This window comes from Clupea harengus, chromosome 21, assembly GCF_900700415.2.
Source record: "Clupea harengus chromosome 21, Ch_v2.0.2, whole genome shotgun sequence".
Lineage (NCBI taxonomy): Eukaryota > Metazoa > Chordata > Actinopteri > Clupeiformes > Clupeidae > Clupea > Clupea harengus.
In genome coordinates this window covers 702,000-729,026 of record NC_045172.1, presented here as the reverse complement: position 1 = coordinate 729,026, position 27,027 = coordinate 702,000, and the positions used below count along the sequence as shown (strand labels likewise).

At 39.9% G+C, this 27,027-nt stretch overlaps 1 protein-coding gene across 1 annotated transcript; it reads right to left on the bottom strand.

The window, feature by feature from the left end:
* Positions 1-1,049: 1,049 nt before the first annotated feature.
* On the bottom strand, positions 1,050-26,618 carry tmco3 (transmembrane and coiled-coil domains 3). Its single transcript, XM_031558151.2, has 13 exons — positions 26,397-26,618; positions 19,559-20,017; positions 18,537-18,716; positions 15,769-15,957; positions 13,350-13,478; positions 13,072-13,164; positions 11,880-12,066; positions 10,359-10,476; positions 5,517-5,712; positions 5,234-5,384; positions 3,574-3,653; positions 3,045-3,194; positions 1,050-1,758 (listed from the first exon to the last, which is right to left on the bottom strand). The coding sequence occupies exons 2-13, from the start codon at positions 19,994-19,996 to the stop codon at positions 1,645-1,647; spliced, it is 2,025 nt and encodes a 674-aa protein (XP_031414011.1). The 5' UTR covers positions 19,997-20,017; positions 26,397-26,618; the 3' UTR covers positions 1,050-1,644.
* Positions 26,619-27,027: the final 409 nt, after the last annotated feature.

The window sequence follows — 27,027 nt, the reverse complement described above, 5'->3', positions numbered from 1 at the left end:
TTTAAAGCTCCTTTGAGTGACTGTCCTCAAAAACCAAAATCCAACAAAAGTGTTGTGCTTGCTTTAACTAACTAAAGCCACTAACACTCCACTAGTCTTGTGTGCGCTTGCCAACCTCATTCCCTCGATTCCACCACCAGTTCCTCATACTTTAGCTTCTTCCTTTCAAATACTTCCTCATTCTTCAAAGGGAATTGTTAACTTAATAAAGTAAACAATGCACTCTCACTCAGAACACAATACCATGGCTGGTTCTATAGCTACAGTCGCAATACACTGTGGAACTTGAAGTTGTTTGTTCATGCCTGGTGTCCACTTTTCTGCCCTTTTGTACCAAATAAATTCTACGGCCCCTGTCATTAACCAGCAAAGAGTTAACCTCAAGTTGTTTATTCAATGATTTTAAAACCTGATGATATTTCCACGTGTGGGTCAGGCTAGTTTCACACCCAGACAAAATATGTTTTAATGAGCCAACAGCCAAACACAACTTGCAGCTTCTGTCTCCACCCACCCACTGATTGAGGTTCTGCGGAGTTCGGTGTACGTCATAAATGATTCCAACAATACATTTTATATGGTAAGCACCCATAACATAAAGTTCTCTCCAGCTGATTTTCCCAGTCTCAACACCACGCCAGTTCATCCATTGCCCTGTCTTTGCTTGAGAAGCCGTTGTTGCTCGTCGAGTTTCCTCTTCTTGCTGCCACACAAAGCTAGTTACTACCTACCTCCTCTCTGGCAATGTAACCTTACCCCGTGCTTTCCAACTGTCACCTAGCCCAAACCCTCCTCTTCCACTCTGTACCTGCCCAATGATATCCCTATGCTGTAATGTGCTTTGTGCATGTTGAACCACTTCTCGTGGATTCCACTTCTTCCCTGTTTTACCGTTAGAACAGGGTTCTTGACTACTGGACCCTTAGATCTGACAAAGTAGGAAGCAGGCTGGTCTAAGCACATTTTAACTCCCCCACCAAGCTGCTCATTGGTAACTCGGGCTTGCAATTAAGCCGCCAACTCCATTTTGCAATTAAGCTGCCCATTTCTTTGTATTTACCATGGCTTTTAATGTTGGATCATTTTGTCAACAAATCAATAAATACACCATTTTGTCAATACATATTTCACTGGCTTCCCTTTATCAATGTTGATTACTTAGATTCACATTTTATTTCATATTTATACAAATTTTCAGAAATCTCTGGGGGTGTTCATAAACTTTCAAGCACAACTGTACCTGTACATTTATGTCTAGGGTTACTGGCAAAACCACTAATGACAGTTTTTAATGGCAAGGGCCTTTACACCAAAGGTTTACAATTCAATGATTCAATGATATATATTATAAATTATCAAAACATCTTAAACATAAATCACCTACACCAGTAAACAATTGATGAAGCAGTAGTTGAACAAATGAAATATAACAATAACATATTCCACCCGGTTTACTTCACTTGACCTGACAGGGCACCATGCCCTCCAGTCAGTCACCTCCTCTCTCTGGAGGGAAGGGAACACCTCCACACCCGCTGGACCCCTTGGTTGCAGATCATGGCTTTTCCAATCAGTGCTGCCACAATAGGGATGAACTCCTCTGCACAGCCGAGACTGCAGTGACCACTTCAGGTGAACAGTAGCTCAGGTGAGCAGCTTGCGGTCCATGTGAGGGACAAAGCGCAGCCTGGCAGCCCACCACAACACTGGTGCCAAGAGCAGACTCAGAGTGGTGACGCTAAGGACAAGCAGGTAGACCTGCAAAAAAAGAGGAGATGAGGAGAGGGAAAACAACACCAATAGCAGGGCTATTACATTAACAGCTGGACATGGACAGAACAGAGCAGAAGATCAAGATATTTGTTTAGGAGATAGAAGAGAGAAATCTGGAGAAAATATAAAAGTAGGCAATGAATACAAACTGATAGAAACAAAATGGTGTAACAAAATAGTCAGTGATTTTAGCTCATGCACTTCATAAATGATCTGCTCTCCCCTTGAGTTCATATTCATAAATTAGCTGTTTTTCTCTGGAGTTCATATTCATAAATGAGCTGCTCTTCTCTGCCCTTCTCTGGAGTTCATATTCATAAATGAGCTGTTCTCTGCAGTTCATATTCATAAATGAGCTGTTTTTCTCTGGAGTTCATATTCATAAATGAGCTGCTCTTCTCTCTTCTTCTCTGGAGTTCATATTCATAAATGAGCTGTTCTCTGCAGTTCATATTCATAAATGAGCTGCTCTTCTCTGGAGTTCATATTCATAAATGAGCTGTTCTCTGCAGTTCATATTCATAAATGAGCTGCTCTTCTCTGGAGTTCATATTCATAAATGAGCTGCTCTTCTCTCTTCTTCTCTGGAGTTCATATTCATAAATGAGCTGTTCTCTGCAGTTCATATTCATAAATGAGCTGCTCTTCTCTGGAGTTCATATTCATAAATGAGCTGCTCTTCCCTAACTAGTTAACAGACAACAGACGTACATTGTAAGCAGCAACGTGTTTATCTCTCCTTCACATAACTATCAAAATAAATACCCTGTAAAACTATTTAAGTTGAGAATTTGACACCTTGGTCTCCTTTCTCAGTCATCTCTCTAGATTTAAACGTAGTTCAACAAATTAAACCAATAAGATTGTGGGTTTATGGTGCAAAAATAACCCCTAATTTATATGTAGGCTATGGTAAGTACCCTTGCCAGAAATTAATGCAAATTGTACCGTGTTCATTTCAGAGGACAGGCATGTTTAAGAAATTTGGAAACCTTAAATCATGGATTTTGGCAGTTTGCATCACATTAGTAAGTGGCACATGTAGCAGCAGGATGTGAGAGTATGAAGAGGCACATGTAACAGCAGGATGTGAGAGTATGCAGTGATGATGAAGAGGCGGCACATGTAGCAGCAGGATGTGACAGTATGAAGTGATGAAGAGGCTGCCAACGGACAGAAATGGCTAAAGCACTGAAACGTAAGAAAGAGCAGAATGGAACACACACATCCAGGAGTGAAAGACAGATACGGGGTATGATGCCGCTTCTCACCTCTCGAGAAATGATTCCAGTGCGCCGGGCTTGGCTGCCAAGCACAAAAGAGAACTCGCTGACCTGTGCCAGCCCTGCCGACACCAGCCAGCAGATGTGACGAGAGCCGCGTGGCAGGATGGTGGAGAGAACCAGCACTGCCATGAGAAACTGCACCAAACCATGGAGATCACCAGGGAGAGAGGGAGAAACAAGGAGATTCAGAGCAAAAAGCAGAGAATATAAGAAATCTAGTTAATATAATATAATATATAATATAATATGTAGTTAATATACTCAAAACCCTGTAACAAAAAACTGTAACCTAAAAATAGGTTCGTTGAGTGATGGGTGATGACTGTCAGTTAACAAAATTGGTCAAAATAAGTTTCATGTATTAAAGAATGTGAATAAATATTGAGTCTATACGATAGACATCTAGGACATAAGGTCTATTGTTTTAGCATTTCATTTTAGTTAATGAATGATAACTGTCAGTTAACAGAATTGGTCAAAATAAATATTCCATTTCGATTTGAAAAACTCCTACCTTCAAGATGACCAATGACAGAGTTAAAACCAGCAGGATGGTCAGCTCATACAACACAAAGGTGGGGAACACATGGAGACCTGTCAAAAGCACAAGACATCAACTATGATGGAGACAGAACTTTGGACCAAATGTACACAAAAGGTAGAAAGCAGAGCTGGAGCAATTGCACCAGTGTGTTTAAACATCGTTTGTGTTTTGATGAGTTCCTGCTTGACAGTGACAGCGCCCTCACCTGGCCGATGGACATTCTACACTCTGATAAATACATTAAAGCAGTGGACATTCTACACTATGATAGATACATTAAAGCAGTGGACATTCTACACTAAATACATTAAAGCAGTGGACATTCTACACTCTGATAAATACATTAAAGCAGTGGACATTCTACACTCTGATAAATACATTAAAGCAGTGGACATTCTACACTCTGATAAATACATTAAAGCAGGGGACATTCTACACTCTGATAAATACATTAAAGCAGTGGACATTCTACACTCTGATAAATACATTAAAGCAGTGGACATTCTACACTCTGATAAATACATTAAAGCAGTGGACATTCTACACTATGATAGATACATTAAAGCAGTGGATATTCTACACTATGATAAATACATTAAAGCAGTGGACATTCTACACTCTGATAAATACATTAAAGCAGTGGACATTCTACACTATGATAGATACATTAAAGCAGGGGACATTCTACACTAAATACATTAAAGCAGTGGACATTCTACACTCTGATAAATACATTAAAGCAGTGGACATTCTACACTCTGATAAATACATTAAAGCAGTGGATCAGCATCTCTGGGACAGTCACACAACCTCTTGCACCTCACTCTGGGTGGGCCAACATCCACTGGTGAATCTCTCTCATTGGAGGATTGTCTGCCAGTAACACGAGACCCCCATGCCTCTGAGTGTCCGTCTGTAGGTGTTGGAGATACTCCACTAGGTACTCTCTTTCAACACTCAAACTACCTGTTTTTTTTCTTGAAAGACTTTACAACCTTAAATGAATCCTTCTAGAGTGTAATCCTAGCTTGTTCTTTCTTCTTCTTTATTTGTTGTCTGAGGAGCTCTGCCCTCCTTAGCGTAGCCAGTCTACTCTTCACCTCTGCCTGCAGTACACTAATACATTCTCTCTGTTCATCATCTACTCCTCTGCCTGCAGTACACTAATACCTTCTCTCTGTTCATCATCTACTCTTCACCTCTGCCTGCAGTACACTAATATCTTCTCTCTGTTCATCATCTACTCTTCACCTCTGCCTGCAGTACACTAATACATTCTCTCTGTTCATCATCTTCACCTCTGCCTGCAGTACACTAATACCTTCTCTCTGTTCATCATCTACTCTTCACCTCTGCCTGTAGTACACTAATACATTCTCTCTGTTCATCATCTACTCCTCTGCCTGCAGTACACTAATACCTTCTCTCTGTTCATCCTCTGCTCCTTCAATCCTTCCAAACTTCCTTTTAAATCAACATCGATACAATTTCTTTCCTTGACTTCAATGGCCCCTGGCCATCTAACCCTTTGGTCTCCTTCTGGGCAACAGTTGCAGAGCTGTCATCTGTCATTGTAGTCTTTAGTACAGAACTGTATACATCATATTGTCCATAAAAGAACATCCCTCACCAATGGAAGCAAAGAATATTATCGCCAAGAAGTCTCTGATTGGCTCAATGCAGCGCAGCACCTCAGAGGTTACCATGTGACCCTGAGATGAAATAAGGGCCCCAGCCAGGAAGCAGCCGAGCTCCATAGACAAATACAGGAGTTCAGTCACCTGGAAAGAAAACAGAGGAAATGACCCCTCATTTCAAAGAGATATACCTGATTAATTACACTGCATAACTAACGATGATGAGAAACAGGCCAATAAGAGCTGGAGCTGTAGTGGAGGGAGAGGAGATCCTACCATCAGCATGAGGAACATGAAGGCTATGGTGCCCAGCACCATGATCTCTTTGTTGCCCCGGTATTCAGCATGGAGCTTCCTGTAGAAGGGGCCAATCACGAAAGACCTCAGGAAAAAACACAGCAGTAGCACTCCAGCCAGGAAGACCAGCACCTGGAACAGCAGCCCCAGCACGTGGAGCGCCCCAGCTACAGAACTGGAAACAAAACACAGGGCCAATTAAGGGAAGATGCTCATCAAACATTAGAGGCTACCAAACACCAAAACAATCTAAATGTAAAATACATCATGGGTGAAACCCACACAAATAGAGCTGAACATATCGATGAGAGTGGAACACACAACATAACCCATGACCCCCGGATCCATTATCATACCAAATCCATAAACGAAGTATACCCTGTCTGTCGCAGTCTCTTGATTCATTATTTGTGTTGATTAAATATGTAACACAACAGTTTGCAATTATGATGTTCTCTTTTCAAATTCTGTGATTTTAAGATGTGGAGCTGAAACAATATGTGTAAAACTGGCATTACACCTCCACTGGCATATCAATGACATATTCTGGTCCATGGTCCATCGTGTCAGTTAATGAAGTGTTTTACACAGAAGTTAATACTCTAATCTTAGCCTTCATCTTGATGGCCATGCAGAGGCACAACAGAAGTAACTTCTCCCTGCCTTCACTTCTGCACTTCGTCCTCAATTGCTTTGGTATTGGAGAGTGGCTCCAAAGCGCTTTTCTCTGTGTTTTGTTTGTGATCATCAAATAGATGATGTACCTCTATTTGCTTTGTGTGAAAAAGTGTCTGTTAAATAACTGAAGCAACAGTATGCAGCAGTTTGCCACTATGTGAAGTATGTTTTGTGCTTTTCACTGTGATTGTTCCCTTAACCTTAGTCCTAGTTTGACTCCCTGAGGTTCTCTCACCAACCCCGTCCTGAACCATCGACTGTGTGAAATAGTGACGATCCTGGAACCATGGCCACTCTGCATGGTGATTGGGAGCTCATAAAAACTGTAATTCACATGACTTACCACATATCAATGCCAAATACAAAACATTTAGCATTAAGCCCCCCCCCCCCCAATTTCCAGTCATTTCTTAGATGTGTTTTGTATTGACCTTTCTGCTCCCAAAAATGCAAAAATTCGTTATGTATTGTTATGTTATGTAATGTTATGTATGCATGTATAAAGACACATTTTGTAGTATATAACAATAGGTAAACACTGTCATAATTAGGGTTGGGTACCGAGAACCGGTACCAATATGGAACCGGTTCCAATACAACCGGTACCTACCCGGACCGAAATGCAACGCAGATTTCGGTGCTTCATTTCGGTGCCTGAGCCAATTGAAAACGGTTGCTAGGCAGATTCCGCGGGGCACATGTAAAACTGCCCCAGCTCCCAATGTAAACTTTGTCCTGTGTCGCTCACGCTCATTGGTGTTTTCATAGCAACAGTCTTATGACAGTGAAGAGCAGGCAGCATTTCACAGAGCAAGCACAAACAGAACTAGCCATCAACCTTTTAACAGAGAAAATACCGAAAGGTAAACGGTCAAAAGTGTGGCTGTATTTCGCACCAAAATATTCAAACATCGCGACGTGCAGCAAATGCAACAAAATAATTGCGTGAAAAGAGGGGAGAGAAGGCAAGAGTCAACGGCAGATCAGCAACCGAAGACTGAAAAATAAACGGAGATGACAGCTAACCTACGGTAGTCTCTTAAAGGGGCAGTACACATTTTCTCGTACTCAGTGTGTTCAAGTAACAAGATTAACTATAAACAAGATAGAAAAGATAGGTAAACAACTCATAAAATGGTGAAATTTCATGAAATAAATGCAAACAAAATAATACATTTTTGACTCCAAAGGCAAATATGCTCATATTTTTGCAAAAGAAGTTTGAAGCTGTTTTTTTGTATTTATATTTATTTAAGTATACTATAAACTGTTGTTTACAGTTAATATAATGTTCATAGTTTGAAGTTAAAAAGTTTGAAGCCAAGTGTTTTGTATGTATTTATATTTATAATATACTTTAAACAGTTAATATATTGTTCAATTTGAAGAAGAAAAATTGAATTGAACAAAAGAATTGCTGAAGTATTGAAGCTATAGTGTGCGTACAGAGTGTGTGTGTGTGTGTGTTTTGTATTTATTTGTATTTATTTAAGTATAGTCTAAACTTTTGTTAACAGTTCATATATTATTTAAGTTTTAAGTTAAAAGGTGTTTTGTATTTATTTATATATAATCTACTTTAAACAGTTCATATATTTGGCAATAAAGCCTTTCTTAAATGTCGTCAAACGTAATTTTTAAAAAAAAAAATTATAAAAGTATCGGTTCCGGCACCGTTTAGGCACCGGTATCGTTTTAAAAGTATCGGTTATGTACCGGTATCGGATAAAAACCAAACGATACCCATCCCTAGTCATAATAGAATTAAACAAAAAATAATATAGTCCTTTAACTTATTGAAACATGAAATGCACTTTTCAAATGTGCACGTGGGCCACTATTTTAACACAAACATGTTTTTGAGACAGAATGCCAGGGAATCTTTTGGGCCCCACGGGGCCACCATGTTACCGGTGCTATGCATTCAGAGTTCCACGGGGCCACCATGTTACCGGTGCTATGCATTCAGAGTTCCACGGGCCCCACCGTGTTACCGGTGCTATGCATTCAGAGTTCCATGGGGCCACCATGTTACCGGTGCTTTTGTTCAAAGCAGATCTACACAGATGATTATATGTTTGTATTCAATCTAAATTTCTGTTTAGTTTTAGTTAGTTTCACCAGTGGTGTCATTCATTTCAGTTTAGTTTTGATTTCATGGACATGGAAATACGATTAATATAGTTTCAGTTTTAGTTTTAGAAATAATAATTAAGAGCAAAAGTCAAGGATTAGAATGGCATGAAAATGAATCTGTTTCATTGAAGATATCAACATTTATATAAGACTATATTGAACACATTTGTTTCAGACTGAAAGCCTGTTAAAGATGCCGTCCGTGATTCAGTTTTGCGCAGAGTTGTTGATATTTGTGCACAGTATGACAGAGGTTTTCACCAGGGGCGCCCACAGGCTTCTCTTCCATGGGCCCAATCCCAACGTCACACTCACACACTCACAGACTCACAGACTCACAGACTCACAGACTCACAGACTCACACACTCACAGACTCACAGACTCAAACACTCACAGACTCACACACTCACAGACTCACAGACTCACACACTCACAGACTCAAACACTCACAGACTCACAGACTCACAGACTCAAACACTCACAGACTCACAGACTCACACACTCACAGACTCACACACTCACAGACTCACAGACTCACACACTCACAGACTCACACACTCACAGACTCACAGACTCAAACACTCACAGACTCACACACTCACAGACTCACAGACTCAAACACTCACAGACTCACAGACTCACAGACTCACACACTCACAGTCACACACTCACACTCACAGACTCACACACTCACAGACTCACAGACTCACAGACTCACACACTCTGAAGCGCATTCCCACTAAATGCGTGAATCAAATGCATGCTCTCTCGCAGACATTTGGAGCCCTTTATGCACACTTTCTGCAAGTCCCACTTTGACTGAGGAAATTACCCACAGTTCATAGTGTTGACGTGAAACATGGGGTTAACAGGGGAAACGTAGAACCGCAAAAAACAACCACCACAAAACGTCATCAGGCATTGTCAAGGTAACGTGATATGTCATAAGGTACTGTCCCATTACTAGTTATACCATCTAGAGCCCTTGCAGCCTCTCACACTCAAACACGTACCAGGTGACGTAAATTAAGTGTGCGAGGGTTCAGGGCTTAGGTCTTAAGGGGGGCATTGGGATTGGGCCATGGTATGCACACTCAAGAAAGTTATGCCACCATAGAGTGTACCACAGAGTGCCATAGAGTGTACCACAACCTCAGTGAGAACTCAGCTATTGACGTAAGCGGATGTGAATGAGAGTGCACTTACAACACAAAACAATTACGTCCCATGTCCTCCCCTAAACAGGAAAACATCATGAGGTCAAGGAAAGACTAGCAAGGTAACTACCAACAAAGTAGACAGCTTGCCATCGGTCAGATGTATTTTAAGGTAGCAGTCCTCTGTAGCCTACTTGTTTAGTTCTGTAACCTAGCAACCATGAGCTAAGAACGGCCGTAAGCATCAAGGGTTTGTCTCCCTCCTGTGTCACTTGCGCTAACAAATTACACGAGCGCTCATGACTGTGTCTTATGACCACTACACCCCTACTTCATATGTAATGCACCGATGTTTGGTGACACCTTATTAGCAAGTATATATTCTGACGGCTATACTTTTGTTTTCTTTTTCTGTTGGTCAGCGCTTTCATGATTCCATTCAGTTGTGCCTCAAATTATCGAGTGACAGCATAATTTGCACTTTAGCAATGGAAAGGCTCAGCAGACAAGTCTCCTTGTCGTGGCCAAACACCGGTCCGGGACCAAATGCTGAACTCCAAATGTCAGCTCACACATCTTTAAAACAACAACTGTATTATTGTAGATGACACGCACCCACCTCAAAACTATTTACATGGAACACCAACCTGTTTAGATCAGACACACCCTAAACAGGGAGTCCACCCTTGAAAGACACCTAAGGCTTTGCACATCAATTTTACCGAAAATCATAATAGGTTTATCCAATGCGACTGTGTGTTGGAAACATTGCCAATCAATTGCATTGGGCCCTCTGTGTTTGTGTTTTAGTGCAAGGCTAGTGAATGAGTGCACCTACAGATCACTCACCTGTCCATAGCTCCACCCCCTGCCTGGATGAGGGTTGGCATGACGGCAATAAACAGACCCAACTGGACATCCTGCATCACCAGCATGCCAAGCAATACACTGCTGGGTTCCAGCTCACCTGTGTACACATTCACACACACAAGACACACCCACAAAACACATTCATTCACATTCACACACAGACACACACACAAAACACATTCATTCAAACACACACACAGACACACACACAAAACACACACATTCATTCAAACACACACACAAAACACATTCATTCAAACACACACACAGACACACACACAAAACACATTCATTCAAACACACACACAGACACACCCACAAAACACATTCATTCACACAAACAGACACACACATTGGTAATATTCCCACTGGGTGTGTTTCATTCATGACTTTATTGATATTCTCATATCAAGCTCAAAAGTTCTATAAAAGCACCTGAATCAAACCACTAATACAATTCCCTGTAAATGTACTGTAGTCTTACAGTCTGTTGAGAGATATCCTTCTTTATTTCTTTTAACATCATGTTTTTTTCACTGGATGTGTCCTTAATTCCCTTGTTCCCTGTAACACTCTAGCCTCATAGAATAATAACAATGAACCCCAATCCACAGAAAAGACCATTAAGACAGTTATACTCCAGTATCTAACAGCAGTGTGTAAACGTTCAGGCTTTTGAATACCAGTGCACTGATCCAAGAAAGTCAGGAAATGACGTGGCTCCATGTGATCACTTGAATGAAAAGCAGTAGCAAAGTTCACACATTCTTTGTTGTCCTTCAGATCATGTGGTACACCCTTGTTCTCATACCTTGTATGTAATCTATCTGTGTGTATTTTGTACTTGTAAGAAAGTGTTATTTGAGGGTATTTATCTTATGTTAGTCTATAATGGCTTTGAACGAGATATTTTACATGTAGCTTATTTGTGTGCTTTAGTAGTTGAGAGAATGAGACATGTGAATGAGACATGAGGTTGTTGGATGTGGTTAGTGTTAACGCTTCACTGCGCTCTTCTCCCCAGTTCTCTCTCTGTCTCATAGACTCCAGCTCCAGCAGTAGTCAGGCTGTGCACGTTCATGCTCAGTGAAGAACCAGTCAAGTTGTAAAGTTTGTAATTGCTGCAAAGAATGTGATTGCTATTTCAGGGCCGAAGTCATTATTCTTGACTATATTTTCTATTAATCTGATTCAATGGAGTTCTCCTGGAGAAAAGTCATTTTCTGGGTGTTTCCAAACTTCTGAATGGTCGTGTAGATACCAGTTTAGTCTAATTGGGTCTATATGTTTGGCATTACAGGGTATTAAACACACACAAAAACCCTAAAAATGAACTATACATATTTAAACTGACTCTAGTCTTATAAGTACTATCAGACACTCTGATGCAGTAGCAATACGTTATCAATAAAATAGATCCAAACTAATGGAAGTGAACTGACTAAAGGAGTGGGATGTTGCTTTTTAGTTTGGATAATAATACACATGAAGTCCAGTTACCTTCCTTTTCAGCTCGGGAGGCCCCAGAGAGGAACTTGGACACCAGTGGGGTGCTAGACAGAGACAGACAGCTGGACACAAACACCGTCTGGGAGATATGAAGCTTCAGGAGCTGCCCCCACACAATGCCTGCTCCAATCATCAGCAGGCTTAGACAAGAGGTGCCCTGCACAGATATCCTCCAGACCTGTGTGGAAGCACACAACTGTAAGAGTGCGTTTACACCTGTGAACAAGACCCCACTATACAGAACAACTCAACTCAAGCACACAACTGTAAGAGTGCGTTTACACCTCTGAACAAGACCCCACTATATAGAACAACTCAACTCAAGCACACAACTGTAAGAGTGCGTTTACACCTGTAAACAAGACCCCACTATATAGAACAACTCAACTCAAGCACACAACTGTAAGAGTGCGTTTACACCTCCGAACAAGACCCCACTATATAGAACAACTCTACACCTTAAAGCAACATGTATTAGCCTGTGTAGAGTTATCCTGTGATTGTGTTACACCACAACTTTATTTCACTCAACTGTCTCTCTATTAAGATACTACATTTCAATACGGTTCTAGTGTGTGTGTTGTGTTTGATTATCCATGGTATCCATCAAATTCCAGTCCATAGGTTTTCTGATTGCTTCAGGATTGTAGCTGATTGCATCATTGTGATGCCTGCTTCTGGCTGTGGTTATTAACTGTATGCCTCTGATGTGGCAAGACGGATAACAGTGGAACGTCATGTTCAGCTCAATGTAGTCTTCACATTAGAAATGAATGTCAGATCTGCATTAATGACTGGCCAACTTTAGCATCTCTGACTGGTCATGGCACTGAAGAATAATGAGCCTGACTACAATGCAACTGTCAAATAAGAACATCTAGTATGTCTGCCTGTGTCTGCGATTATACACTAGAAGTCACTGGTGCCAGGGAAACTGGAAAGGGTTCCACTGAAATTCACTGGAATATTCCGTTCATCATTATTCAAGTCATTAGCCACAGACCCAGTTAGTTAGAGGTGAGTGTTTGAATAGTTAGCATGTTCACTACCTGTGAGTGTTTGAATAGTTAGCATGTTCACTACCTGTGAGTGTTTGAATAGTTAGCATGTTCACTACCTGTGAGTGTTTGAATAGTTAGCATGTTCACTACCTGTGAGTGTTTGAATAGTTAGCATGTTCTACCTTGTGAAGCTGCTCTGGCGAGAACTCCAGTCCCACCACAAACAGGGTGAAGAGCACACCAAACTGGCCGAGAGTCTCCACCTGAACCATAGACTGAGACAGAAACACACTCATGCACACTCAAAACAATGCATTATTGTAATTGTTATTGTGATTATTATGATTGTTTGGATTATTATCATTATTATAAAGATGCAAAATGTCTGTTTTTGTTGTCCATGTCCGGTAAGTATGTGTCTTTTTGCAAACAGAGTTGTTTTGAGTTGTTTTGCCGTTACCTTGATAGTGTTCATCCCCGATGGCCCGAGCAGAACCCCACACATGATGTAACCAAACATGGGAGGGAGGCCCATCTGAATGCACAGCCATCCACACGGTAAAGACAGCATCACTATTGATACCACATCCTAAGTCATAAACACAGGAAAGCACAACAAACCAAGTTAGTGACAACTGACCCGAGAGAAGAGGAGAGAAGAGGAATGGGAATATTATATATATATATATATATATATATATATGTACGTATTATACACATATCTTATTTATGACAATATTAGTACAATGATATTTTTTACCAGGGGAATAGCAATGGAACAAAGGAACAAAACCATTTAAATTGGTCTGCACGCTTTCAGACATGATGGTTTGGTCTTTCTTGAATAATAAACCCAGAGGCTGACAAACAGTGCTAAAAACAGCAAGTAATGACTTAGTAAAAACAGAACTTCAGCACCATAAACCATTTCATTGCTGAAGGAAGGTACACTGTTAAAAGAATATAAAGAATCTTGCAAGGGATTGTTGTGATTTTTGCAGCCAAAAGTAGCTGAATCTGTGGCAGGAATTCACAAATTTCTGATGATCTGATGATTTTGTGATAAAATATGTGATGATTTTGAAGCTTCTGCATTACAGTTGAAATCACTAAATCAATAGTGTGTATCAGTGACCTGTGAAAAGTATTTTTACAAATAATCCTCTGTACAGAAATATTGCTCAATTTTTGGTATATTCTGAAAATACAGAAACATTTTCACAGCCAAAAATTTCAGATCATCTTTGGAGGGAGACAATACAATTATAAAAAAATTTTCAAAAGAAATTTCTGAAGGGGACACCAAAAGTACAGCTCTAGGTGACATATTAATGAGAGAATGCACCAAAACACACGGTATAGAGGAGTTTTCTGTCTGATTTGTCTCCACCATTAAAGAATTAAAACCCTTCTCAAGCTTGGCCAGACTCACCTCTCTTGATGTAGGTTGTATAAATTGTCTGACAAACAAAAATGAATGACACATAAATGAAATAAATAAAACACAGCATTATATAAATGATTAGACGATGGTAATAAATATCAATGTACAATAAAATATAGGATGAGTACATATAACACAACATGACGGCTTTTAGTGAGCATAAAGGAAACAATGATCACTTGAGAGCATTCTCAAGGACCCAGGTTCTAACTCTGTGGTCTCCATGGTGATTCACAAGGTATTTCAGGTGTCCCAGTGTTGTTCTGTAGACAATGTTGTACTACGGGCTGGAGGCCAGATAACCCACACTGGCGTGCCATTCAAGATGGAGTCCTCCTCACCCAACATCAGATAACCCACCCTGGCCTGCCGTTCAAGATGGAGTCCTCCTCATCCAACATCAGATGCTTTTCAGTTATGTTCTTTAAAAACGTATTTAGCATTCAGACTCAGTGGCAATGGCATAATTAGATATTCCTGGCGCACAGGAGTAGCTGCCCTGCTCCACTACCCTTGTGAAAAGTCCAGTGTTCTCTTTCACGCCATCGTCAGATGAAATGGTAGAATATTGCTAAACTGAGCTAAAGCTTAATCTGAATCCTTCTTCTACATACTAGTAAACCTCTTCCACAATCCAGATCTCTCATTGTCATTGTGCACTCTTCAACTCATTTAATGCCCTTATATTTTGCCTACAGAGTAACTAAATTGACACAAATAGTGAATGCCTTTTAAAATGGGCCACAATCAGAGTAGAGTAGAGTAAGCAATAGCTGTTACTTTATAATAATACAAATTAGAGGAAGTAGTAAGAAAAGTACCCATCAAAATATCTCATGTATCACATAAAATGAGTACTCAAGTAGTGAGTAACTTCATATGATTGATTTTATTGTTAGTCCAGGTATTTCCAGATACGCCACTGTTCAAGCCTTTAGCCTCCACCATCTTAGTTACTTCTGCACATGAATTACACATAAATGCAAAATATTGTGGAAATAAGAGAACGCTGCAAACCATTGCAAGCAATACGGGAAATTGTTGAATTTGTCAGATCAGATGTGTGCAACAAGGCCGCCATATTGAGTTCAACTATTTTAAGTATTTTATATACCAAGTATACCATTTTTTACTTCACAACTCTGTTTTAGACATTAGTAGAACAACACAACTGGCAAAATATAATTTTTCCACAATTTGTGTAAATAAATTGTCATTGTTTTTCTATCAGTATTTATCAGCAAACATCAAATCAAATTGTCTGAAGGTTTACTGCCTACAATTTGTCAGGCTGTTGTCATTCCTTTTATAACCAACAGGTCACAACTATTACACAAAGCAGCTTCAAGATAAAGAAATGTGTGGAAATATGTTATGACCAAAAAGCACAGCCTTGGAGGAAGAAGGAAAAAGGGCTGTGTGGGCAGAAACTGACCTTGATGAAGTGGTGATCGGCACGGGACATGGTGGAGTCTCTGGGTCTGGTGAGGACGTACTGGTTGTTCTGGGAGTCGATGAGCATGCTGAGGCCCAGGTTCTGCTCAGGTGGGTCCCTGTGGGAAGTATTCTTGTTTTTCAGAGTCTCATCAGCGTCTACCCTCAGCACTGCTTCAACATTCATCCCCTTCATTGGATGAGACATGGGTCACAGAAGTGAGAGCAAACGAGAGCAAATTAAGTGTGTGATTTTATGATCATTTATTTCCCATTTGAATATATGCACAAGTAATTCCAAAATAGTCCAAATTACCAAGCCAAATACTGAGGTATATTTCAAGACACATTTTAAAAGGAAGTTGCAAAGTAAGAAAAAACGCCCTAGAGGATTTTCTGTAAGGTTATGGATTTTCATCACTTTAGACCAGGGGTTCCCAACCTTTTCTACTCCGAGGCCCACCTTTTCGTATTTGTAACAGGTCGGGGCCCAACAGACACCCTGCTTATTTTAGCTAATCTATATTCCATTCTTATTAATACGCGATTGTTATGCGTCACAAAGAGCAACATCAGCACCTGCTACATGTGGGAGCCTAGTAATTAATACAAGAAAATCTTCCTCTAGATATTGCAATCAAAATTGTATTGTGCACCAGAAAACAACATAAAACCGCACAGAGCATTTTCAGTCAAAAGGGATTTATTATCCAAAAGAGTTTTGAAATAAAGAAACTTAATTGCAGTAGGCCTAGGTCTATTTGTGCACAGCAAACAAGCAAGGAAATAAAACCAGAATAGACTCAAAAGATAGCATGCACTCAAAACAAGTGATGAAACATGCAAACAAGACCACTCAGCTAGGCCTAATTAAAATAGGTGATGCTTCAGACATGCAAACAAATAGGTTAAAATAATGTTCAAATAAATAGGTTCAAATAGGTCAATATAATGATTCAAATAATTGAAATGATGATTTAAATCTGTGGCTGCAATCTATTATGTAAGGGATAATGTATAGAACGCCGGTCATTATTGGGAAAATAAGCCCAGACAGGGCGAACAGCACCCCGACGCGAAGCGATAATGACCGGCGTTCTATACATTATCCCACTTATTACACGGCTACTTGCCAAAACGAAAAATCCTGCTTTAGACTACATGATTTCCTCATCACTTTAGACTACATGATTTATAACTGCTTCTAACATTGTGTCACATTTGGGGATATCATGACATGACAAAAATCAGTCCAGGTGGTCAAAAGATTGTTGTTTTATAAAAGTTATTCACATGCATGCGCATTCTTAATCTAAATCTTTAAAATAAGAGGTAATTTATCCTAATTTGGTAAAGCTTCATCAGCTTCTGTCAAACGTGACAGCCCTATGATGTGCCCTCTGATGTGCCTATCAGTTGCACTCCAATTCTGGGGAGAAAACCTGCGAGGGCTTTGAATAGTTGCCCCCTGCTCACTGTGACAACATGCCCCAAACTCTGCTAATAATGGCTAAACCTTAAGCTTAAGCTAAGATTGTAAAGAAAACACCAAATCACACACTACTATAACCTGTAAATATCCATGGCATGGAATTTTGTCCACCATATTTTGACTAGAAAGTGGAGAAATTGTGCTCACCTCAGTGAGGGTGACTGAAAAAGGAAAACAAGGTGTTGACTCTGTGGCGCCCCTAGTGGTGGAGGAATCTCTAGTGTGAAAGCTTGCCCTGCTCTCTCCTATTACGCAGTGGCAAATATTATGAGTGCTCCGGCAACGCCCTATCTGTTTTACACATACAGTATAGGGTAGTTAAGCAAAGGAAGTTAATGGAAGTTAAGATTTTCTTAATTCTAAAATCTACCAGCCACTCATATTTTTCACCAGCCACCATTTTGTAATCACAATTCTGTATGAAACTTTTCTATAATGTTTGTCTTTCTTTAAAAAAACAAAAACATCTTGATGTACACCACACATGCACTCGGGATGACTTATCTGACCATTTCACTTTTATTTATTGAGAATGTGGTGAAGGATGACTTCTCTGACCAAATCACTTTTATTTATTGAGAATGTGGTGAAGGATGACTTTTCTGACCAAATCACTTTTATTTATTGAGAATGTGGTGAAGGATGACTTTTCTGACCAAACCACTTTTATTTATTGAGAATGTGGTGAAGGATAACTTATCTGACCAAATCACTGTTATTTATTGAGAATGTGGTGAAGGATGACTTCTCTGACCATATCACTGTTTTCCCACATCTCTGTAGACCAGCACCACTGACCACTCAAATGTGATTTCATCTTAGTAATGAGGGGTTTAAGCACTGCATCCCTACTGTATTATCCCTTTCTATTGCATTGTCGACGGACTGCTCTTGTTGACTGATGTCCTATGTTTGTATTGAAACACTAGCCAGTAACCAGTGCGCCCCTATAACAAACACTCTTTCAAACTCTTTTTTCTCTTTCCACCTTGATCCAAAATCACAATCAACAGGGACTGCTCAGCATTTTTATATATGCCACAGAGCATGACTGGATGTTAAATGCTTCACTTGATCATGCATTGACTGGATGTAAATCGCTTCACTTGACCATGCATTACATCTGTGTGGAAGCATCTGCTTGCATTGTGTTTCTCGGCACATTTATTCAGGTTTTTCCTTTAATTTGTCACCCGATGATGCTTGTGGCTTACCATACATTATGGGCACTAATATCAAGGCAAGTATAAAGGTATTACTAGACAAGTTTTACTAACCTCTTTCTTGTAGTCAAACGCATGGTCCTCAATCTCTTCCTCCAGGCGATCAGCAGCCTTCCTCACATCTTCCAGTATCCCCTCAAGCATGGAGAGAGTTCTGTTCTGGTCCTTAGCGATCTTCAACGCTTCCACCTGGTGCTTCTCTGCAGCCAACAGGTCCAAGTACTCTTTCTCCTCCTAAAAAAAGAAAGAAAGAAAGAAAGAAAAAACGAAATCCACAATAGTAGCCTATTGTCCAAGTCGACATACATTACATTCAATGATGATTCTTTGGATCGTTTCACTCTAGCATTCTTTCCTGTTCTGCAGGACAGGCTTGGGGAGTCAGGCTTGGGGAGTAACGGAATACATGGAACGGCGTTATGTAATTAGGATACAAAAAAAGGTAACTGTATTCCGGTACAGTGACAGAAAAAAAAATACATAATTACGCAATACATGGAACGGCGTTATGTAATTAGGATACAAAAAAAGGTAACTTTATTCCGGTACAGTTACAGAAAAAAAAATACATAATTAGATTACATACAATTGGGATTATTAACAGGATTACACACTTAAAATAGATTTTCTAAATAAATTGTGTTCATTTTTGTCAGACAAATTTATATAACATACCTAAGAACACAAAACAACAACAATAATAATAATAATAAAAATATGTCTGAGGACACATACTGGATCGCTGGGGATAAGACATTGTACAACTAACCAAATAGGTAAGCCTTTTGACCAAGTAAAGGATACATGGCGGCCCAAGGTGTCAAATGTGTAATGTTCTCTAGCAAGCACCTGAGTATTATTTGCCATGGCAACTAATGGCTCCAGACAGGCCCCCCAACCTGGTTCATATCTAGGAGTATTCCAGTCCACCTCAGAGGACAGCAAACTCCTGCACACATCCAATGAAAAAATGACATTTTCTGACGTGATTCCAAACATTTTAGCAGTAGGTCCATTGTATGTGTTTGGGTTTGGGACAGCAATCGTCATGACCGTGGCTATTAAAGTTCCCTTACCTTAATAGCAGCCTCCCTGAGTGCTTCAAGCCTGAGCCTGCTGCTGTGCTTCATGCTGACCACGTCCCTGTAGTCCCCATGGAGTACTCTCTGCAGCCCCAGTGCAGCCTGGAAGACCGAGTGTTCGCTTTCATTCAGCTCACGCTCAAACACCTCCAGCGTGCGCACTTGGTACAGGCGCTCGGACTGTGAAAGTGTGGGGTCATTCTTGGCTGCCACCGCTGCTAATGACAGCTTCCGGATGGCTGCATTTTTCTGCCGTAGCAGACCTGTCAGCATCTGGCAGTTCTCCCGCACCCATCGGTGCCCTACAGAAGCCCCAGCTCCGCGGCCACGGTACAGTTTAATAGCGTGCTGAGCCACTGACTCCTGTATGTCCTGCTGCTGGTGAGGTGCCCCCACGAGGCCCACCCACAGCAGCGCGCAGAGGACTCGCATCCAAAGCCCTTCCGCCGTCACCTGGAGGGAAGAATGCAGAAAGGGTGTGTGTGAGGAGGAATTACACAGATACAGAAGCCAAGGGAGCGGTGACCAAGTCAAATATCAGTAGAGGTCAAAAGATTTAGATTACTTCTATGTAGGTATTACTTCTATCAGTGTGACACTTCATTTATATTTACAATGTGAGGCCTATGACTAGGGATGGGTCTCGTTTGGTTTTTATCCGATATCGGTACATAACCGATACTTTTAAAACGATACCGGTGCCTAAACGGTGCCGGAACCGATACTTTTATAAAAAATTAAAAAATGTTTACGATTGACGACATTTAGGAAAGGCTTTATTGCCAAATATATGAACTGTTTAAAGTAGATTATATATATAAATAAATACAAAACACCTTTTAACTTAAAACTTAAATAATATATGAACTGTTAACAAAAGTTTAGACTATACTTAAATAAATACAAATAAATACAAAACACACACACACACTCTGTACACACACTACAGCTTCAATACTTCAGCAATTCTTTTGTTCAATTCAATTTTTTTTCTTCAAATTGAACAATATATTAACTGTTTAAAGTATATTATAAATATAAATACATACAAAACACTTGGCTTCAAACTTTTTAACTTCAAACTATGAACATTATATTAACTGTAAACAACAGTTTATAGTATACTTAAATAAATATAAATAAATACAAAAAACAGCTTCAAACTTCTTTTGCAAAAATATGAGCATATTTGCCTTTGGAGTCAAAAATGTATTATTTTGTTTGCATTTATTTCATGAAATTTCACCATTTTATGATTTGTTTATACCTATCTTTTCTATCTTGTTTATAGTTAATCTTGTTACTTGAACACACTGAGTACGAGAAAATGTGTACTGCCCCTTTAAGAGACTGCTGTCATCTCCGTTTATTTTTCAGTCTTCGGTTGCTGATCTGCCGTTGACTCTTTGCCTTCTCTCCACTCTTTTCACGCAATTGTTTTGTTGCATTTGCTGCACGTCGCGATGTTTGAATATTTTGGTGCGAAATACAGCCACACTTTTGACCGTTTACCTTTCGGTATTTTCTCTGTTAAAAGGTTGATGGCTAGTTCTGTTTGTGCTTGCTCTGTGAAATGCTGCATGCTCTTCACTGTCATAAGACTGTTGCTATGAAAACACCAATGAGCGTGAGCGACACAGGACAAAGTTTACATTGGGAGCTGGGGCAGTTTTACATGTGCCCCGCGGAATCTGCCTAGCAACCGTTTTCAATTGGCTCAGGCACCGAAATGAAGCACCGAAATCTGCGTTGCATTTCGGTCCGGGTAGGTACCGGTGGTATTGGAACCGGTTCCATATTGGTACCGGTTCTCGGTACCCAACCCTAGATAGTAGTCTACTGCAGTGGTTAGCAACACTGCTTTACAAATGGTTGACCTGGGTTCAATTCCTGCTGGCTGCATCTGCTAAACACTGGTCTTCTACCTTTAAAGAAGTCTCCTTATAGTTTGCTTAAGCAGTAGAGAAGCAAATTAGCACTAGATTGCTTATCAATCAATAAACAAAATATTCAGATTGTCTTCCTACTGTTTAATAGCGAGAACAGTCCCAGCAAAACTCCAACTGAAAAACAAGAGAAAAGTATTGATCCCACAAGAATGATTCTTTAAATGGAGTGGCTTGCAATAAATGTAATCCTTTTCAGGAAACAGCTCAGAAGTCCATGAAACACAGGTCATTCATGTAATGGTCACTTTTCTGCTCACGTCTAAAGCATCAGGCTCTTTCAAACTCTAAGTGTCTCTGGGATATCCCAGAAAGGCATCAGTATATCTGTATACAGTCACCAGTAGCCATGCAACTGAAGACAGACTTTCAGTTAAAAACACATGTAAATGATTCAATCTTAATCTCATCAAATTTCATTTCCTCATCAGACTCAGTCTTTTAATCTCTAATGGTTAGCTGAGATGAATGTAATATGCTGTTGCAGTAAACATTTAAGAAAATTTTTTCACCCCATCACACCGTACTATTAGGGAAAGCAGTAAAACTACTAATAAACCTGGATTTCCATCTCAAAACTCCATCTCTGACGACTTCTGCTCCTACAGGTTGCTTCCCAGTAAGTGCCAGTATGACTGCTGAAGTACCTCTGAACAGTCAAAGGAATGCCCACACCAGCACCACACGGTAGGCTAATCGATTACAGATACTAATAGGGAACTACGTAAGAGAGTGGAAGAAGAGAAAGGTAAACTATTGACTGTAGAAACAGTAATTTCCTACAGTTTCTTTACACTTATTGAAGTAAACAGACGCAGGTGTACCTTTCTGCGTTGCCAGACCTTTATAATAACATTTGAGAGCCCACCAGTGGCGAAAACAAGTGGTTTACTTTGACATGCATGCTTGCCCCATAGGATTCTCTTGTAGAGCCTTTTTGCGGTTGCCGGTTTCACTAATACTGGACTAGATTTTGATCTTTTTTGTCCCCAATAAAAAAAATGTATCTAAAAATATCAAAAAATAGCCCCAGGTTGAAAAATCTTGAAGTTTTCCTTGAAAAGAACACTCCCAAATGCAGAAAACATCAACTCAACAACATGTAGTTGCATCAAGAAAATGCTTGCAAACATAGAGAAGAAAAACAAATATAGCCTACAGCACATGCAACAATTTGTTCTTAAATGCTGACGTGTAAGCAAGGGCTAATAAGAACTAGTAGTCCTTCTTTTCTGCCTAGCTGATGCATAATTGTTGCAAAAAGCATAGTAAGATTACCTCGGACGTCAGAGACCCACCACCCTGTTTTGGCGTCAGAGAACGCTTACTTCTTTCTATTTAAACCTTGTGTGATGTGTTTAACTCTGCTTCTCTCTCGTCTGCTGCAGTCTGGGAGTGAGCCCGGGCCTCCCTCTCTCTTCTCTCTCTCTCTCTCTCTCTCCTCTCTCTCTCTCTCCCTCCCCCCCCTCTCTCTCTCTCTCTCTCGTCTGCCAGGATGTGGTTGAGCCCGACAGGCTTGTTGTTGTTGAATAAATATACTTATATGCAACTCCGGACTTCAGTGAATTTTCGCCTAACAGATTGGTCATACATTTGGTAGTGATTCATTTATAAAACCTTAAAAACAGAATGTAGAATAATGTAGGAAAGTTCAAATGGAAAACATTAAATTGGGTGAAGAAATCAAATGGAATTTGCAAGGATGTTTTGGCGAAACAGTATTATTTCAAGCATTTGCTATATGTGTGTTAATGCAAATACTGTACTAACACTCCACTCTGAAGTCGTTGATAGAAGTTTTCTTTCTTATACCCCTTTCATACCATTGACCCATGTTAGTATGAAAGGGTCAACCTGGGTTATTTGACTCAGTTTCTCAACCCACCTCTTGACCTGGGTCGAAAAAGGGTTGGGCACAAGTTGATTTTGGTATGAATGGCACAAACTAGGTTATTAACAACTATAATGTTGTTGACATGGTAACTGCAAATAGTGCATTACCAAAACTGTGGGTTCAGATTTTGAAAGATACAAAGCCTAAAAACTAAACATATTAAAAACTCAATATACACATTTATCCTGGATTGGACCCAGGTCCAAGAAAATGAAGATGTCATGGCATTGGTATGACCAGCATGAACTGGCTTGGTCTCAAATGACTGAACATAGGTTCCACCTGGATGAAATAACCCTGGTCTGATCCAGGTCATTGGTTTGAAAGGGGTATTACAGCAACAGCAGACAAAGAGGGATATCTGTGCGAGATTATTGGATGAGTGGCACCTCAAATCTGTGCTGGACAGTGACTGCCTTGTGTTCTACTCAAATACTTGTGTGAGTCTTGCATTTAGAACTGTGTCCATGTAGCTTGCAGAGAATAAACAGCCCTATCTCTGTCATACTTGTTGATGCCGCATCTGTGCTATCCAGTGGCTAACTGAGTAGATCCACGCCAGAAGTGGCAAAAGCCTGTTTTCTTAACTTATTGCTTTTTCTTCCATGCAATGCAAAATAAATATGTGCACTGCATCATTCAGATAACAGTGCAAACAGGCTCTAACTAGGATACAAATAGCCAGGAAATGTGATGGTCTGGGGGTGCTTGGGTGCTGGTAAAAAGCTATAGCTCCATTTTACAACTCCATTGCCATGTCATACACATTGGACGGCACTTAATTGGAGCCAGTTTTATCCTATAACAACACAGTGACCCAAAGCATTTCTCTAAATTATGCTAGACCTATTAACGGGGAAAATTTGTGAAGCTGTAATGCTGCAAAGTTTTTAACTGCTACAAATGGAGGATTCTTTGATGAGAGCATATTTTCAAGCAGAAATAATTATTAATGTTTTTGTCAATGTGTTGAGTATATTTATTGACTATATTTATATAATTATGCCTGTAAAAGTGTGCCATTTCCTGGGTGATTCTACACTTTTCAACAGTAGTCTGTAGTAGTAAGTATATATATACACATACAGTATATTTATATAGTTAGGATTCCTCCGTCAGGAGGAACCCTATTGTTATTGTAGGTATTATTATTATTATTCTGCAATGGGAGTCAATGGCAGCCCCTAGAACCGTATGGTAACTTTTTCTGAAATTTGGCACACTCATTAAGGACAGTCCCTTCATCACTTACACCAAGTTTCATGTCTCCCACTAGACCACACTAGCGCCACCAACGGGGTCAAAGTTGGACTTTTGTTAACACTGTAACTTTTGAACCGTTTGACCGATTTTCAAAAATGAGGTACCATTGGATTCCTTGGATCAAGACGAATTCAACGTTCAATGGCGGTTGTATAGATTTTCTGTTATTCCCGGTTTTATCAAAAAACCTTTGAATGCCTACACCTCCTACAATTTTGGTCAAATATTCTTCAAAATCATTCTTCAAAATCACCAGAGATGATCTTCAGACCAAGCGTCACAAAACGTATTCAACAGAATTTTGATCCTCACAACCGTTTGTCCGGTACAGCCACTCAAATTCAGCAGATAAGCCGCCAAACAGAACGAAGTGAAGAAATATGTAAGCAAATCTTTGAGATATAAGGCTGGGTGACAGTGGTGCAGGGGTAGAGAAGGTGTTTAGTAATCAGAAGGTTGTTAGCTCAATTCCCTGTTGAAGCGTCCTTTAGCAAGACACTTCTTTCTTTTCTTCTTTCCCTTCTTCACTCTTCTTTCCTCTATTCTTTCCTTCTTCCACTCTTCTTTCCTTCTTTTACTCTTCTTTCCAAAATTGTAAAGAATATACATTTTCCCCTGGTTTCGCAATCTTAGGAGGAATCCGCATCGCTGCTTGCAGCTATATTTACAATTATTATTGTTATACTTGTTGATGCTCTTACTGTAAGACTATTATACTATGTTATTATAATCTCTTATCACTGTTTCTTAAAATTCTAAATTCTAAAATATGTTTGTAAGTCAAAGTGTCTGGTTAATATTACTTTTATTATTACTGCTATTATTACTGGGTTGTCAATAAGGGCTAGATGTAGTCAGTAAAAGCAAAGACAAGCCTGTGCCGCTGTTGGGTCATTTGCTAGCTCAAATAATGAATCATTTCAGCCTGTGTTTCTTATGTCACTTTGTTGTGGGAGGGGCATATTAACTTCACCAGGCAACTACGGTCACTTTTGAGAATACACGTCACTGTTTGACTTGAACTAAGTTCGCTGTTCTAAAGTAGAGTGAAGTCTACTTCAAGTAAAGTATACCTGCTTTTCTTTCACAGAAAGTATTCCAATTGAATAATTTCATTAATCATGGAATCAAGGAATAAACTACAAAAACTATTAAATCGACCATCCAAGCCTTTAAAACTAACATTTCAGTACATCTTTTAGAATTAAGGGGAAAAGTGCCCATCTGCAACTGCAAACCAAGTGGTTTGATTTCCCCTTAGCGCCTTCAACAGGGAACCTAGCGCTAAAAGGCTAAAGAAGTACAGGGGTTCTCATTCAGCTAGGTAGTGCAGTTAGCGTTACACTCTACGGGCAGGTGACGTTTCACTAGCACAAGAACTAGAAAGATAGCTACAGCCAGCCTCTGTATCTCAACCGACGTACTAGAACTAAACGACGTACAAACTGGAATCAGAAATGACAGCTTCCTGGTTTCATTTAAACTCAAACTAGGTCTACATCACTTGTCACGAATAACATTAGCCTAGCTACTGACATCATTCGATTGAAGTTAAAGCAGATGCACAAGAATTAAGAAGCCTGACTTCGCCGCAAAAATGACTATCATATGCAGATGGATAACATAGGTAACGATTTAAGTAAACGAGGTAACTTGTGATAAAACTATATTTTTGCGGAATGCCCCACACTCACAGATAGGAACCATATCAGCAATAAATTAAGAATACCTGTTTTGCCACGGCGTCCTCGTCAGGCTGGCTCAACTACTACGGGAGCAGTAGGTTGAGAAAACAATCAGGGTCTTAGAAATGATGCCACTCCTTCTCAGAAACCTCCTCTCGCCGTACAGAGACTTCACTGTAATGAACTAAATGCAACGGAACAGATTAAAGGTCCCTATGACCGTACTTTACCATAGACATGACTAACATCTAGCAATAGTTAAGGGCATGGCAAGGTTTGAGATAAACTGAGTAAAATGAGTGGCTAGTGAATACAGAAGTCTGCAGTGAAAACAACACATTCCCCGAAACTATATGAGTCCTGCTAGTGACAAGTGAGAAACCCAGGGATTGTAGTGTAGGCCTAATTATTTTGCAACTTGCAATTCAATTTGCATTATTTTGATTCAAACGTAAAGTTCAATACTTGAACTCGCTTTGGTAAATTTCTCAGATCAGAAGTAACATTTTCAAAACGGTTTGTCCAACTTCCACATAATCCAGTCACTTGTGCACATCATAACATCTATGTCATATGTTTTGCACGTTTTGAAAATGGCTCTGCTCTACAAAACATCTAGGTATCTATTCAGTGTGACAGTCCTGACATGCATTATCTGTCAATATGCTTCATCAG

Coding starts and splice junctions, on each gene's coding strand:
- tmco3 (XM_031558151.2), bottom strand. CDS start 19,996: ATGCGAGTCCTCTGCGCGCTGCTGTGGGTGGGCCTCGTGGGGGCACCT. Junction 15,958..18,536: donor CGTTTGACTACAAGAAAGAG/GTTAGTAAAACT, acceptor CATCCAATGAAG/GGGATGAATGTTGAAGCAGT. Junction 12,067..13,071: donor CGCCAGAGCAGCTTCACAAG/GTAGAACATGCT, acceptor GCTTCCACACAG/GTCTGGAGGATATCTGTGCA.